This window comes from Macaca mulatta, chromosome 5 (assembly GCF_049350105.2).
Source record: "Macaca mulatta isolate MMU2019108-1 chromosome 5, T2T-MMU8v2.0, whole genome shotgun sequence".
NCBI lineage: Eukaryota > Metazoa > Chordata > Mammalia > Primates > Cercopithecidae > Macaca > Macaca mulatta.
Genome location: NC_133410.1, coordinates 155,043,992 through 155,060,736, shown reverse-complemented (window position 1 = coordinate 155,060,736; position 16,745 = coordinate 155,043,992). Strand labels below are relative to the sequence as shown.

At 38.5% G+C, this 16,745-nt stretch overlaps 1 protein-coding gene across 6 annotated transcripts in view; it reads left to right on the top strand.

Annotated features, from left to right (window-relative positions):
- Nucleotides 1–590: 590 nt before the first annotated feature.
- SLC10A7 (solute carrier family 10 member 7) overlaps nt 591–16,745 on the top strand; it is a 256,440-nt gene continuing 240,285 nt past the window's right edge. For all 6 annotated transcript variants that reach the window (XM_078002307.1, XM_078002306.1, XM_015139308.3 and 3 more), the window contains exons 1-3: nt 591–913; nt 5,390–5,472; nt 12,952–13,088. In XM_078002307.1, coding sequence (XP_077858433.1) covers nt 814–913; nt 5,390–5,472; nt 12,952–13,088 — 320 coding nt within the window. In that variant the 5' untranslated portion in view covers nt 591–813. The remainder of the gene's footprint in view (nt 914–5,389; nt 5,473–12,951; nt 13,089–16,745) is intronic.

Below are 16,745 nucleotides of genomic sequence, written 5' to 3'. Positions count from 1 at the left end.
CGCCAGGAGTAAGGCTCCCCGCCCACCAGCGAGCCACTTTCCCGCGCGGACACCTCTAACTCCTGCAGCTGAGGCTGGGAACTCGCAGATCCAGTGGCCTCCCCTCCCGCCCGCGCACACGTCAGCGCTGGCGTCGTGGAAGCGCCGTAATGTCTCGAAGAAGCGCGTCTCCGGGCTTGCATCCCGCTGTCGCAGCTTCAAGGGAGAAATCCCTTGCCCCAAACACCCGTCAGCCCTGCCCGCGGAGTCATGGCACAGCAAAAGAGAGGCTCTCCATGGAGATATGCTCCAGAAACGTGGGTGGCTGTGCCTAAAGGTTTGTTAGAGAAGGACAATCAGTGAAGTCTTGCTGGCTGTGGCGCCTTACGACGCTCTCCCCGACCCCTTGTCATTTAGAAAGTTCCGCAGGTCTCGGCAGCGGTGGGTTTGTTAGCCCCATCCGGCCGCCAGTCTCCCTTGCCCGATTGCCCACGTTTGTCGGCCTGGTCCAAGTTCTTCCTTTCAAAGCATCTGCACCTGCGAGCCCGCGGCCGGAGGAGCTGGGGGCGTTTGTGCGCATGTATTCGAAGGCGCGTGGTAGTGATGGCGGCGCTCAGTGAGACTTTCCTGTCACTGGATACTACTACTCCCAACCTTCCTCAAAGCCGCCGGAGCAACCCCCAGGTCTTTAGTTTACAACTGGCAATTTGACTTGCTCTGCTGCATGTCTGGAGGGACCAAGGAAAGTGTGGAGACGCTCCAGGGATTAGGTGATCGGAGCTTGAAAAGAAAAAAAGCCAAACAAATAAACAAAACCCACCCACCCTAACAAATATGAGGCTGCTGGAGAGAATGAGGAAAGACTGGTTCATGGTCGGAATAGTGCTGGCGATCGCCGGAGCTAAACTGGAGCCGTCCATAGGGGTGAATGGGGGTAAGTGCTGCACCTCTGCCGGCTCCACCGCGGCTCCCACTTCAGAACTAATTTGTTAGTCTTGGAAAGGTGGGGCAACCCTCATTGCAAACGCTTGCCAATTTCAGGGGCATTGACCAGCTTTTGGCCCTTTTGCTGATTTTCTAATTTACCAATCCCAGAGGGAACTTGTAATTAGGAACGGGGCAAAGGAATTTGAGCGCAGGTAGCCTTTTCCGTAGACAAACAATGACTATCCTCAGTGTTAAGAAGTGAGGTTACAGAGAATGAAACTTACTCCTCTTGCCTTCAAAGTAGCATCCTATCCCAAGAGAATCTAGGTTGCTGAGTTCAGTATGTATCCTGGAGTGGACGTCATTATCGAATTTACTTTCGAGTCCTCCCCGCCCCCACATTAAAAAAAAAAGTGGAGGAAAAACAAGAAAAAGGGACACCACCGCCCCCAACTCAGATTTTATGGCCCACATGTTGAAGAGTGATGATTTGCTGTAGTTGCTGGCACTCCAGAAACTCCCAAGCCGACTGACACGTTGCACTCTTTCATTACAGGGCACTACTTCCGTGTGCTGCCGGGATTCAGTTGCTATACTAGCAGTCTAACAGATACAGACTGTTAGACTATGTGTAATGTAGTGTGTGCTTTGGCAAGGAAATGTAGATGGACTGAAAGCATACTTAGATCTCTGAATAGTGGGAGTTTTGTACTGGAGGTGATGGGCACTGGTGGGAACATTAGAAATACTAGGTTTTTTTATGCCCCACCCCCCTATACCTTTAGACAATCTTGTCCTACTTTTCATAAACATTAATTGAATTTATTCAATTCGCTTGTCTTTTTGACCTTGTTTGTCAGTTTCCAAGCTTATTGACAGGTTTAATACCTAACTCATGCAACCGGAGCAAATAAGGACCGAGGTGAACAGGCACAATCTTTCATAGTAGGAAGCGCTCAGGAGGATATTTAAAGTTATTTGTATCTTTTTGTTAAAACATGATGGAAGTGAATGAAATGATCTCTCAGGAGAACAGTAGTGGTCCCTTCTCCCCTTAACCTCCACCCAATTACTCTGTTTAGAAGTAGCTTCCGGGAACATTTTAAAAGCAATTATTTAAACCAAAATTGTGGAGATGAAGGCTTTTTTGTTTGTTTTAAAATTTTGTTCTTTTGTATTCAACCAAGAACAAAATGTGTAGAATATGTAACTATGAGAATAAAGCAGTTATTCCTGGTGGTTTCTCCCTCTGACTGATGGTAATAGTTTCTTCTTTAACACCGCTGCTCTGTGAACTTTTGGGAAACTCTTGTGAAGATCAGGTCTGTCAAATGAAGACCCCCCCTATCCCCGGAGCTAAATGAATAGTAAGACTTAGAGTACCTTTGCATGATCTGCAATGCACACTTAACTAGGTATCGCTTCTGGTGTTAGATCTCTTATTTGCTCAGTTTTGAGATGAAACTACAGAGGATGTATGATCTTTAACTTTAAATCTGCAGGGGCTAAATTTGGCAAAATATCTTTTACCTTACATTCCCAAATATTCTGTGGGAAGAAAGGTGTTGAATGCTGAATCATTTCCGTGGGGCTTTCCTGCAGTGGCATGTATGAGATAGATTCTGCAAACTTATGTGTTCCATAGACTGCTTATTAACATTTTGGTACATTATTGTATCATAGAAATGCCGTTTCCCATTTTCACTAGTCCTTATGTCTTTAATGTAGGATAATTCATTCCTTTGTTTAATTACAATAGAATGTTAAGAGTGAGAGGGTAACATTTAAAGTGTTTTAAGCCAACATGCTTCTTTTACAGTTGAAGATACTGAAGCTTGATGCCAGGTGATTCTCTCTAGGTTAAGGTAGCTAGCTTAGGGAAGAGGAACTATTGGAGACCGGGTATTTAAAATTTCTGGGAAACTTCTACTTCTCAAGCAAGCCAGATTCCTTGACTTTAAAATCTGCTCCTGAATCACCCTGCTTAGCTGCTGAAGAAATATTGCTTGTGTGAGCTGCTGAGACAGATTCACTCACAAGTGTAAAGATAATGTACCTCTTTGTAAAAGTTTTGGAACAGCCTCCACTGCCCCCAAATGTAATGCCTTTTGCACTTGCCTTCTCCCTTTCCCTCCCTTTTCTCAGATCTCAGCAAAATGATTTGTGTAAATGCCAGGCATATTACATAATTTATTACAGCGTTTGAGGAAATCTTTGTTTCTTTTATTCATTGTTGTACTACAAATGCCTAAGACATAGTAGGTCCTCTCTCTCTATATATATAAAATTTTATATATTATGTTAAATAATAATATATATTATACGATATATATTATGTATAATATATTATGTATAATATATATTCTTTCTCAGAGGGGCCTTGAAATATTATGTATATTATATATTATGTATATAACATTATATATCTAATATATATAACATAATATATAAAATATGTTATATACATAATATATTATATGTTATGTTAAATATATGAAGACTTTATTATTATATATTATGTTATATAATATTTATATTATATTATATATATGTGTTGTTTTTTCCTGAGCTTGGTCTTCTGTCCATATATCGAGCAAGTAGAGAGTTTCAGGCTATGGAGGAGCGATGATTGTTGTCCTGTTCTTTTGCCTAAGTGAGTGTATTAGTTTCTTAGGGCTGCCACAACTAATTACCATGAACCAGGTGGCTCAATACAACAGAAATTTATTCTCTCATAGTTCTAGAGGTCAGAAGTCTGAGGTCAAGATGTTCTCCAAAGGACATCTGGGAAAGAATCCTTTGCATCTTCTAGCTTGTGGTGGTTGCCAGCCATTCCTTGGATTGTGGCAATATAACTCCACTCTCCAGCTCTGTCACCACATGGCTGTCTTCCCTGTGCATGTGTCTGTGTCCAAATTTCCATCTTTTAAGAATACTGGTTATTGGATTAATGATCCTCCTAATCCAATAAGACCTCATCTTAACTTGATTACATCTGCAAAGACCCTATGTCCAAAAATGTCACATTCACAGGTTCTGGGTGGGCATGAATTTTGGGAGTGGGGGACACTATTCAATCTAGTACAAGAAGACTGAATAGAATGGCATATATGAGATGATCTTAGATTTTTTAAATGTTGCCATATACTAAGATTTCTCAGCTTTGGCACATTGACATTTTGAACATGATAATTTTTGTTGTTGGAGGGGCTGTTCTATGCCTTCCAAGATGTTTAATAGAATTCTTGATCTCTACCCACTAGACGTTAGTAGCACATCCTATCCCCCAAGTTATGACAACCAAAAAACATTTCTAAACATAGTCAAATGTCCATGGAGGGCAAGATTGCCACTGCTGGAGAACCATTGGTATACAGGTATAAAATGTCATTTTCTCAGGACTGCATTTTTTGAAAGACTGTTGTTCTTTGTTAGCACATTAGGTCTTCAAGCCAATTGTGGACATGTCACAAATGATACTCATATCAACTCACAAATGATACTTTTAACTATTGTTCTCACAGTGTTAACACATTTGAATGCTGCCATCCTAACTCCAGAGAGGATTTCCTGGAAGGCAGGGATCAAGCCTGGCTGGGTCACCATGTATCTCTAGGGCCTAGCATAATTTAATAATAATTACAGTCATAGCAATATATTATTGAGTACTTTATATGCATTATCTCATTCACATGGCAAGTTCTTAATAAGTATTTGTAGAATGAATACTCTTGGGCAGAACTGAATACGTGTGTGATTACAAGCTTTTGTTTCTGGTATCCTAGAAGAAATGAAATAATATTTGCTAAAGAGAAGGGAACCTCTTCCATTGATACTCTTCTTTGGGTTTGGGGGTATTTTGATTGTTATATAAGCGCTGATACCACGATAGATATAATTAGGACCTGTATTGAGGGATGTTGCTTACGTGCTCTCCTGTGTGCTGCTTTATTCTTCTGGTCTGAAGATACTGTGCTGAGCAAGACAGCCATGGTCCTTGCCCTCTGGAAAATGCTCTCTGGAGTTAGGCTGTATCACACAAATGCTTACCTCTGTTGGGACAGTAGGACACTAGGGGTGACACTGATATCTAAACTACCATTTGTTGTCCTTCAGTAGATTATTATTATTATTATTATTTTGAGACAGAGTCTTGCTTTGTTGCCCAGGCTGTAGTGCAATGGTGTGATCTCGTCTCACTGCAACCTCTGCCTCCTGGGCTCAGGTAATCCTCCCACTCAGCCTCCCAAGGAGCTGGGATTACAGGCATGCATCACCATGTCAGGCTAATTTTTGTATTTTTAGCAGAGACTGGGTTTTGCCATGTTGGCCAGGCTGGTCTTGAACTCCTGGCCTCAAGTGATCTACTTGCCTCGGCCTCCTAAAGTGTTGGGATTACAGGCGTGAACAAATAGATTCTTCTTTTGTGCCAAGTTATCTATTGAAATTCTTTTCTAACAATAACTCATTTTTCTCTTTTTAGGACCACTGAAGCCAGAAATAACTGTATCCTACATTGCTGTTGCAACAATATTCTTTAACAGTGGACTGTCATTGAAAACAGAGGTACTGTCATTTATGGGATACATGAAAAGCAGGGAGAAAAATTTAATTTGTACTTACCTTAAATTTCAGAGTCCTTTGGTAAAGCTATTTATAGCTATAATCTGAAGGATTCACTGTAGCAGAAGATAACTTGGTCAGCAAAGGACTTGTGTTTCATTCCTGCATACATGCATTATAAAAGCTGTACAGTTGAGCAGCATGGGTCCTGAGGATGTGGTTATAATGAGTGTGTTTTTAATATGACAGCTGAACTGAAGCATCTACTTTAGTTCTACCTCAGCTTATGGTGGTAACTACAGTGGTACCTACTATGCCTGGGCACATTTGAGCTGTTGATGTTCAGTTTGGTTTCCATAACTTTTGTGGATCATCTTTGGTTCCCAGGACTCATGCTATTCAAATAATGCTTAATTTGTCATAACTTAATTTTTATTTAGAAAAGCTTATTGTTCCTTAGCATATCTATTAAATATTAATAGATGTCTTAAGAGAAATATTGGTGTTTTTCATTTGACACGTATGTGTGTGTGTATATATATACACACACAGAGATCCACACACACACAGCATACCCATATATATGTAATGTTATTTACTGATTCAGGTTTCACCGAACATGAGATTCTCTTGGAAGTAAAGAAATCCAGACATTTTTACATTTACTTGTGAGAGAGGAAGAGTAGAATTTATGATTCTCTTTTGACTTACAATGGAAGAAAATGAGAGAGGAGAAAATACCCATTTGCTCTTGAAGAAATTACATAAAACTATCATTCTAACATCCTGTTCTTATGTAGATGGGAATATCTCACTATAAGAAGGTTTTTTTTGTTTTTGGAAATGGCTTTAAAAATTAAAATTCTGGTCCAGCATCATGTCTTACCTTTATTTAAGTGTAATTTGAATGAAGACTAAATTTAGTTATTTCCTTCTTAGACCACCCTAGTAGCAACATGGAAAAAATATGACTTTACTAAATTTATGTATTCTGTAGCCATCAGGTTGGTATAAATCTTTTCATTGGGGTTTTTTTTTTTTTTTTTTTGAGACAGAATCTCACTCTGTTGCCCAGGCTGGAGGGCAGTAGTGCCATCTCGGCTCACTGCAACCTCCATCTCCTGGGTTCAAGTGATTCTCCTGCCTCAGCCTCCCAAATAGCTGGGACTACAGGCACCCACCACCACGCCTGGCTAATTTTTGTATTTTTAATAGAGGTGGGGTTTCACTACATTGCCCAGGCTGGTCTCAACCTCCTGACCTCAAATAATTCACCCACTTCAGCCTCCCAAAGTGTTGCAATTACAGGCGTGAGCCACCATGCCCGGCCTCATTGGGGTATTTTTTCATATACATAGGATCATTGTGTAGTGTCTATAACTGATAAATTATGTCTCAAGAATTGTAAATATTTTCTGTGATTACTTGCTCTTCTGAAAATAACTGACACGGGATGAGATTTCCCAGTATGTCAAATTCCAAGTTTGGTAAACAATATTGATATGAGAGGACCATGATTACTACTTACAGGGCACAGACTTTTGTTCTGTCAACATATGAGTTCTAATATTGGTTCTCAAATGTGGGGCACAGTGATACAGAAAGATATTTGCCACTACCATAATGTTGGACTGGTCTTGTTTGGAGGTCTTCCTGCTGACCTTGGCTAATGCTCTTTATGGAGCAGCTTTCTAACCCAAGTCCTTTACTTGGGACGTTGCTCTGTGTCCCCTGGTGGCTGCTTAATGGCTACAGCTGTTACTTGTGCCATGGGAAATCCAGAAAGCGACTTGATTTCTCTCACTCCTTAGCTTCTTCTTTTTTTTTTTTTTTTTTTGAGAAGGAGTCTTGCTCTGTAGCCCGGGCTGGAGTGCAGTGGCCGGATCTCAGCTCACTGCAAGCTCCGCCTCCCGGGTTTACGCCATTCTCCTGCCTCAGCCTCCCGAGTAGCTGGGACTACAGGCGCCCGCCACCTCGCCCGGCTAGTTTTTTGTATTTTTAGTAGAGACGGGGTTTCACCGTGTTAGCCAGGATGGTCTCGATCTCCTGACCTCGTGATCCGCCCGTCTCGGCCTCCCAAAGTGCTGGGATTACAGGCTTGAGCCACCGCGCCCGGCCTCCTTAGCTTCTTAATGCGATTCTGTGAAGCAGATAACTTTATGGGATGAAGGAGTTGAAGAAGGAAGAATGTCACAGCTGTCAGCATTTCTCTAAGGACTGACTTCTTTTGTAAGCACCTAAGAAACCTTCAGAGTCATCCAGCTAATTTGGATCTAATGAAATGCCGTTATCTCGTGCTTTATCGTGGTATCTAAGCAGCAATCAGAGCCATTTCTTCCATGAAAAGCCCTTTTCAAACGAATACAACATTAAGTCATTTTCAAAAGCCATTTAACTTAAGATGTCCTAGATTGTATCATTGTGTAATATTAAACCACTTCTAAACCCTGCTAATTTCATGGGTAACTTGTAACTTAGGAGGTAGCAGTCATATTTGTTTACTAGTTAGTAATCCTAAATTCATTTCGGTGGGGATTGCGATTTGTATATTTTATTAGGTCCTAAAATAGTTCGTTTTTGCACATGGGAGACAGTGAATTATTATTGATTTGAGTTTATTTGGAAGCATTTGTGTTGGTCCCATACAAGTTTGATTTATATTAAACATTTCTTGTATGACTCATACATTGATTTAATGACATGTATTCTAAAATTTATTTTACTAATTCGTTAAAATTATAAAGGACGCTGTACTAATGCAATGCTGAGTCTTCAGTTTTATGACTATTAATTTCTAGTTTTTTGAAATTTTGTTGTATTGAAGTGAAATATGGTCACATTTAAAATTCATATTTAGTTCACTTCAAACCTTTAGTTTCGGAGGATTTGTCTCTTAGCCAACTGTGGCAGGGTGAATTTGTTTAAACAAATATCAATTAAGTGCTTATGGCTACAAGGCATGGTGCTGGGGATAGAAACAAATGTGAGCAGGAGACTCAGGGGCTGAAAAAAGGTCCTGAGTAGGGCAGACGATGCAAGTTTTTCTTTATTTTTCTGTAAAAATTATTATTTTTTATCCTATTAGCAGAAAAGCAAATATAGCAAACTCTAAACTTTAGACTTATGCTGTTTGTTTCAAGCCCAGAGCTATAAGCCTGACTCTCAGCAAATGAATGAAATGGTCAGATAAAGGGTTACAAGAGAAATCCGTGTCTAATGAAAATATTTCTGTGTCCCAATCAGAGCCCTGGTTTTAAGCAATGCTTGATGCTGTCAGTGAGACTCTGGTACAATCAGTACATGATGTGGAGTGTCTTCTTAAGTTTATTTTAATGAATTTTGACCTATATTACATGTGAATAAACAAACTATGATGCAGAGCCAACTTTTTGATTATTCATGATGGCACTTATTTGACTATGTGGCCCAAAATTCTACATGGCTATGTATGAAATAATAACTATTTTAGGATTTACAGGGTTTACTTGCTTGTTCTTTTCTGTTATTATCTTGTTTTATCTTTATGGTTGTATGAAGAAGATATGGAAAAATATATGACTCTGGGATTTTGTGAAAGTCTTGAAAATCTTTCTTAGAAGCACTTCCCTATTGTTAAGAGGCCCCTTATGAGCCAACATGATTGGTTGTTGTGACTCGTTTTGCTCGGTTCTTTACTGTATCATCATCCCGATGCAGTGGCAATTTCTAATTGTCATTTATTAGGTCAGCAGTATTTTCTAAGCACATTTTAGTTTTTATAACTTGTTTCTTTTGTAATAAAAGTGGTATTTACTTATTGTAGAAAGATTAGAAAGATTAAAAATAACTACTATTAACTATTAACATCCATTTTTTAGTCCTTTTTAAAAAATATGTTTTATATGCATAATATTTTAAAAATAAAATTGTATGGGAATGTAAGTATGTTTATAACCATATTGTGGACCCATACACATATACACATGTAATCTTATCCTATTCTTTTCATGTAACATTATCTACTTTTAACATAATTTAATATTATTTAAATTTTCTTTCTATATTATAACAAAAATGTTTATTTTATTTACTTTTATGAACATATGATTTATTCACATAGTTCAGAATTAAAAGGTATAAAGATATGTGTAAGTCTTTTTTTTTCACTCTTCCACCAACTATCCAGTTTTCTTCTCTGGAGACAGACAATGTTAACAATATCTGTGTACCTTTCCAGAGATATTCCATGTGAAACATACACATGTGTATTCTACCCCCCTACAGATTGTATTTCATACTGTTTGGCACCTTAACTTATTTTACTTAAAAAACGTATCTCGTACATTGTTTCATCTAAATACATAAAGAACCCCATTTTTTTTGTACACCAAATAGTATTCTGTTGTATGGTTATGTCATGATGTTTTTTTGTTGTCCTCTATTGATGAACATTTAGTTAATTTACAAGGTTTTGCTATTACAAACATGTTGCAAAGGATAACCTAAAAATATATTATTTCCTATATTTGGAAACATATGTGAAGGATAAATTCCTAGAAGTGGAATTGCTAGGTCAAATGATATATGTAGTTTAAGTTGTAACAGATATTCCAAGTACCTAGAATGGTACCAGGTGCTCAGTAAGTATTACTTAAATGAAGGAATGAATTGCCAGGTTGTGCTCTCTATAGGTTATGCCAATTTATACACCTATTGATAAAGTAGGGGAGAGATTCTGTACACCTGCATTCTCATCAACAGGGTATTTAATAGCTCATAACACTCCAATTAGATTTTAACTTTTTAAATGATTCTCCTATTTTTGGACATTTGTTTCCAGATTTTGCTCTAATAAATAACATTGTGATGATCAATTTTGTGTATAAATATTTACAATCACTTTTTATATCTTTAGGATAAATTCCTAGTCATAAAATTCTGGGGTCCAAGAATATGAATTATATAGTCCTTGATATGTATTACCACATTAATTTTCAGAAAAGTTATGCCATTTTTAATTCCTATCAGAAGTATATGCAGTCTGGGCATGGTGGCTCATGCCTGTAATCCCAGCACTTGGGGAGGCTGAGGCGGGTGGATCACCTGAGGTCAGGAGTTCCAGACAAGCCTGGGTAACATGGCAAAACCCTATCTCTACTCAAAATACAAAAATTAGCCGGGTGTGGTGGTGGGTGCCTGTAATCCCAGCTACTTGGGAGGTGGAGGCAGGAGAATCGCTTGAACTCAGAAGGCAGTGGTTGCAGTGAGCCGAGATCGCACCACTGCACTCCAGTCTGGATGACAAGAGCGAAACTCCGTCTCAAAAAAAGAAAAGAAAAAAAAAGTATATGCAAAAATGCCTTAGTGTATTCTGGCTAATCATTTCATTATGGTATTTTAAAAAATAAAAATACTAATATTTGTTTAGTGTTTACCAAATGCCTCTGAGTATATTTAAATGAGATTTGGCTTCAAGGCTGTTGAGAATGAATACTCTGAAACTGCTGGTGCTCAAGTTTTCTCTGGAGTGGAGCTCTAAGAATTCTGATTCACTGTAAGGATGGCTTGCTTTCTCTTAGGTCTGATCCCAGGACCTAATGTGACTTCTGGTAGGCTGAGCGTTTTCTAGTGGTCCTAAATTAGATTGCCAGAAATTCTTTAGATGTCATTTAGGGATGTCTTGTGACCTAACAGGAAGCAACTGCTGTGTGGATCTCCACACAGGGAGATAGACAGTGGGAAGTGATGAGACTAATCTCAGAATGTGGTGATGAGCGAATTAGTCTGCATTAACGTACTGTTGATTAAACTGATAAACTTTGGCTAATGTCTCTGAGGCTGAGGATCTCTTGAACATCTTACCTGAACAAAGGGGCCATTGCAGTTCTATACTTACAACCAGTGACTGTCTGGCATAGTTGAATATGCTTTAATGATCACTTGCTTGTTTTAAAGGACTATAGTTTTTCTAGCACTTTCCAATTTTATTTTAGTTTTCCATTTTGTTTTTATTTCAACACAATATAAACTCAAATGCAAATATTGTTAGTTTATATCTATTTGAATCCCAGAGGTTAACTAATTATCCTTTTTTTAGGTGTCAAACTCGTAACGTGTGCCTGGTTTGTTATGTTTAATGTGCATTTTCTTCTCCTCTTGGGGTAGCATTGGGAGAAGCAGGCACGGGTTTGCTAGCATGCGAGAAAATTTAATTCTGATATTCACCATATAGTAACTCTCAACTTAAATTTCTTCATCGGTAAAACATCGGTAAAAACATCAGATAATAGTATTTACTTAATTAGGTTCTTGTGAGGATTAAGTGAGATAACATGTAAAGTGACAAGCTCAGATTATGGCATAAAGCTGGTATTCTGTTAATGTTAACAAAGAATCTAGTGTAGATTGTGGAAGAAAATGCCATTTGGAATTAGAGACTATCATTGAGGGAAATGTTTTTTAAAGTATTAATTTGTAGATTCAGTAACATCTTGCCAAATCAAGGACTTAAAGCCTTGGTGCAACGCATAGAGGTTAATTACTGTATTTGGTTGAAATGTGATAGATGTTATTAAGGTTTTTTTGAAAATATTTATTATTTTATATAGGTAAACATACATGTATGTTGTTCAACAATCCCCAAATCTATGCTAGTATAAAGTATAGTTGGCTTAGTCCTGGTCCAGAATTTTACACATCTGATTTGTTAGGGCTTATTGTGTATTGTAAAGAAATTAGAAAAGAATAGTTAATCGAGACCATCCTGGCTAACACGGTGAAACCCCGTCTCTACTAAAAAAAATACAAAAACTAGCCGGGCGAGGTGGCGGGCGCTTGTAGTCCCAGCTACACGGGAGGCTGAGGCAGGAGAATGGCATGAACCCGGGAGGCGGAGCTTGCAGTGAGCTGAGATCCGGCCACTGCACCCCAGCCCGGGAGACAGAGCGAGACTCCATCTCAAAAAAAAAAAAAAAAAAAAAAAAGAAATTTTAGGCCGGGCACGGTGGCTCATGCCTGTAATTCCAGCACTTTGGGAGGCCAAGGGCGGCGAATCATGAGGTCAGGAGACTGAGACCATCCTGCCCAACATGGTGAAACCCCGTCCTACTAAAAATACAAAAATTAGGGGGGGGCCTGGTGGTGGCGGGCACCTGTAGTTCAAACTACTCAGGAGACTGAGGCGGGAGAATTCCTTGAACCCGGGAGGTAGAGGTTGCAGTGAGCCAAGATCTTGCCACTGCAATCTAGCCTGGGCAACGAGCAAAAACTCTGTCTCAAAAAAAAAAAAAAAAAAAAAAAGAAATTTTAAACAAAAATACTTTATAACCTTCGTAAGTAACTTTTTTGTCTTGCATTGTCTCATGTGCATTTACTTATAGATAAAAATTTTAGCTATGAAAAAACTCGAAATTAAAAACTAACTCGTGATGTTATTTTAGTAGCGATCTGCTTTCAGGAATAGTTTTCTTACCTTTGTTTATTTTGTTTCCTTAATTTTTCCAGGAGCTGACCAGTGCTTTGGTGCATCTAAAACTGCATCTTTTTATTCAGATCTTTACACTTGCATTCTTCCCAGCAACAATATGGCTTTTTCTTCAGCTTTTATCAATCACACCCATCAACGAATGGCTTTTAAAAGGGTATGTTTAAATCTTTAAAAGTGGGTCCACTTTTAATGGGGCATCTCTAGAGACATTGTTTCTATGGCAACTATATACAAAAGGGCTTGTGTGCTATCTTAAAAGGAAGTAAAAACACATCTTTGTTTTCCTTTAAAACAATAGTATTTCATCAAGGAAGTTCATCAAATAACAGAATCTTAAGATACACCCTCATGCTTCATCCTGAGGTTTTAGGATGAGCACTTTTCTGAGAATTTTAAAGAGTGGTCTTGGAAAAAAAATGAGAAGGACTAGCAGATGTAAGATCTGTATGCCAGTCAATTGGATGTCAATTAATTAGAAAATAGCGGAGTATAAGGTGTGTTTTAGAAATGTATAAGAAAGAAAAAAATACCTATATATGGGACAAACGTTACCTTTTCATTGTTTTATGTTTGATATAATAGTTGAACTTAGAGCCTGAAGATTGAATTCTGACCATATCTCTAACATACTATGTGACTTTGAGCAAAGTTTTTAAATAGTTTTTAATGTCAATTTCCCTATCTAGAAAGGAGGATAATCATACTTTTACTGCTTATTTACCAATGATGTTGGGGATATCAATTGAAATTACTTATTCATTGATTCAAGTTATTTATTTAGCTTCTACTTTGTTTCAGGTGTTATTATAAATATTGGAGAAACAACAGTGAAATGCCCATTAGTTTTGCATGTTGGGGAGTCTCAGGGGGTGTGGTATCAATAAACAAGTAAGTAGATGAGCAAGATAGAGATAAATGATGTAAAAAGAACAAAACAGTGAGATAATGTGAAAGTGGTTGGGTGGGCAGGCTGGTGATTAATTTAGATTTCAGAGTTCTGGGGGCAGAATGTTCTAGGGAAAGGAAACAGAATGTACAAAGGCTCTAGGGCAGGATCAAGCCTGTTGTTTTCCAGTCAGTAAAGCAGCCAGGAAGGCCAGAGCCTGGTGATGTAGAGGAAAAATACCATGTCCTAACAGTAGAAAAGTAGGCAGGAGTGCGCTATATAGAGCCTTATAGGCCATGGGACAGTGTTCGGATTTTATTCTGAGTGCTATAGGAAGCTATTGGAGGGATTGGAATGAGGGAGTGATGAGGTCTGATTTATATTTGCAAATGATTCTTCTGATTGCTATGCGGAAAAGAGATAGTAGAGGGGCCTGAGAGAAATCAACTCAGAGAGTAGTGGTGAGGTAGCAGTTCAACAGAGAGAAATGAATGTGTGCCAGATAGATTTTACAGTAGAACTTTCATTGGTGATGGGTAAGGAGGATATAGAAAGAGGACAGAGGAACCAAGGTTTTAGGTTGGAACCACTGGGTAATTGGTAGCATCACTTACTTAAGAGGGGAAAACTAGGTTAGGAGGCATGGTGGAAATCAAGAGTGCCATTTTGGCCAGATTTAGTTTGAGAGAATGACCATCAAATTTCACCAAAAAGTGTAAAATGCCACATAAATATGATGACATCATTTTAGAGCAACAATGTATTATGCATATCAATAACCAACAGCTACTGAATATCTACCATGTGTAGGCCACTCAAGGAATACAAAGATATTTACTCATTTTTGTTGTCTTCTGGGAACTTCCAACCTAGTTGGTTATATAGGATATATATATATATATACACACATACACACACACACACACACACACACACCTCCTAGTAATCACCAAAATGCGACACCATGTGATTTTTCAGATGAGTGGTGTAATCAGTTAAAGAATAAGCAGTTCAGCAAAGGTTGGGTACTCTTGGATTTCAAAAATGAGGCATTAATGAGATACAAAGATAAAATGTTTCCATAGGGTTGGCTTGCAGAAGGCCTGAATTACTGGCTGAGGAGTTTGCATTTGAAGCTATAGATGATGGAGAGAGAGCTGTTAAAAATGCTAAACAAGCACATAACAACATGTTTAAAAGTGGCTACGAAGGAAGATTAATTGGACAGCTTGCAATCTCAATATGCTAAATAAAACAAACAATTCTGACTTCAAGATGTTGAACTTAAAGGAATATACACTTACCGTAATTCACTTAGAGAAAGCTCTTCCTGGCTTAGTGTTTTTTCCCTTCCCCTCCCTAATTTGAAAGTACATACTTAGTATATTAACTTGAAGGGGTTGCAGAATCATGTTTAAGTTGTTGAAATAAAGATATTCTGAGCACATACTCCTTACCTTGCATAGTAAAGGGACAGAGTAAGGTAGAGGGAACATTGAACAGGCCTTTTTAAGTGTCCAGATTGGCTGAGAAGCATCTGGACAGGGATGATGGTGGCAGTAGTCATGGAGGAAACTGGAAAGTTAGTTGTGACAGATTGATTTTTTTTTTTTTTTTTTTTGAGACAGAGTCTCATTCTGTTGCCAGGCTGGAGTGCAGTGGCGTGATCTTGGCTCACTGCAACCTCTGCCTCCTGGATTCCAGTGATTCTCCTGCCTCAGCCTCCTGAGTAGCTGGGATTACAGGTGCCCGCCACCGTGCCCAGTTAATTTTTGTATTTTTAGTAGAGATGGGGTTTCACCCTGTTGGCCAGGATGGTTTCAATCTCTTCATCTCGTGATCTGCCCGCCTCGGCCTCCCAAAGTGCTGGGATTAAAGGTGTGAGCCACCGCGCCCAGCCACAGATTGATTTTTGAGGAGCAAGTAGAGTCACATATAACTTCAAAGTTTCAAACTGGATCATTAGGGAAAAAACTGGTCCCATTGACCAAAAATATACGTAGATTCAGAGGGGAAGTTTATTTTTTAGAAAATATATGAATTCATTCTGGAGATCTGTTGTACAGCATGGTGACTGTAGTTAATAACGTATACTAGAAAATTGCCAAGAGAGTAGATGTATATGTTAATTAGTTTGATTGTGGTAATAATTTCGCAGTGTATACCTATGTCAAAACATCATGTTGTATGCCATAAATTTTATAATATTTGCTTGTCAATTATACGTCAATAAATTTGGGAAACAAATATATAAATACAATATTAGACGTGCTTAGTTTAAAGTGGCAGTCATAGGCAGCTACAAATTTGGGAATTGTAGTTAGGGCTAAAAAAAAAAAAAAAAAAACACCAGAATGACTGGTTTAAAAGACAGAAACTAAATTTGAATGAACTACAACAGTAACCATGAAAATATTAGAGTGCCCTGAGAAGAAGGTAAGCAGAATGAATATGAGGAAAAAGATACCAGATTTGGTGATTTGGAGATTACTGGTTACTTTAAGGTTATTATTACTATTAGAGGGGGAAGAAATCTCCTTTCGGAGAAGTAAAGAGAGAATGGTCTGTGGGGCCATGGAGGCAGACAGTCTTTAAAGGTCAAAAGTGAGTCACAATGAGAAAAGTGGGATTGTATCTTGAGGAGGCAGCACCACTCATTTCACTCTTTTTGCTATTAGTTATCTACATTTGTGCATTGACTCTTCTGCCTCCTTGAACGCAGGAATAATGTTTTTATTTCTTTTTAAAAATTCTTTCTTGTAGGATTTTACCCATAGAAGATATATGTATTCAGTATATAGTTGGCAAATTTTGTCTTTTATTTATTTATTTTTGAGATGGCATCTCGCTCTGCTGCCCAGCTGGAGTGCAGTGGCGCGATCTTGGCTCACTGCAACCTCCGCCTCCTGGGTTCAAGCAAAATTT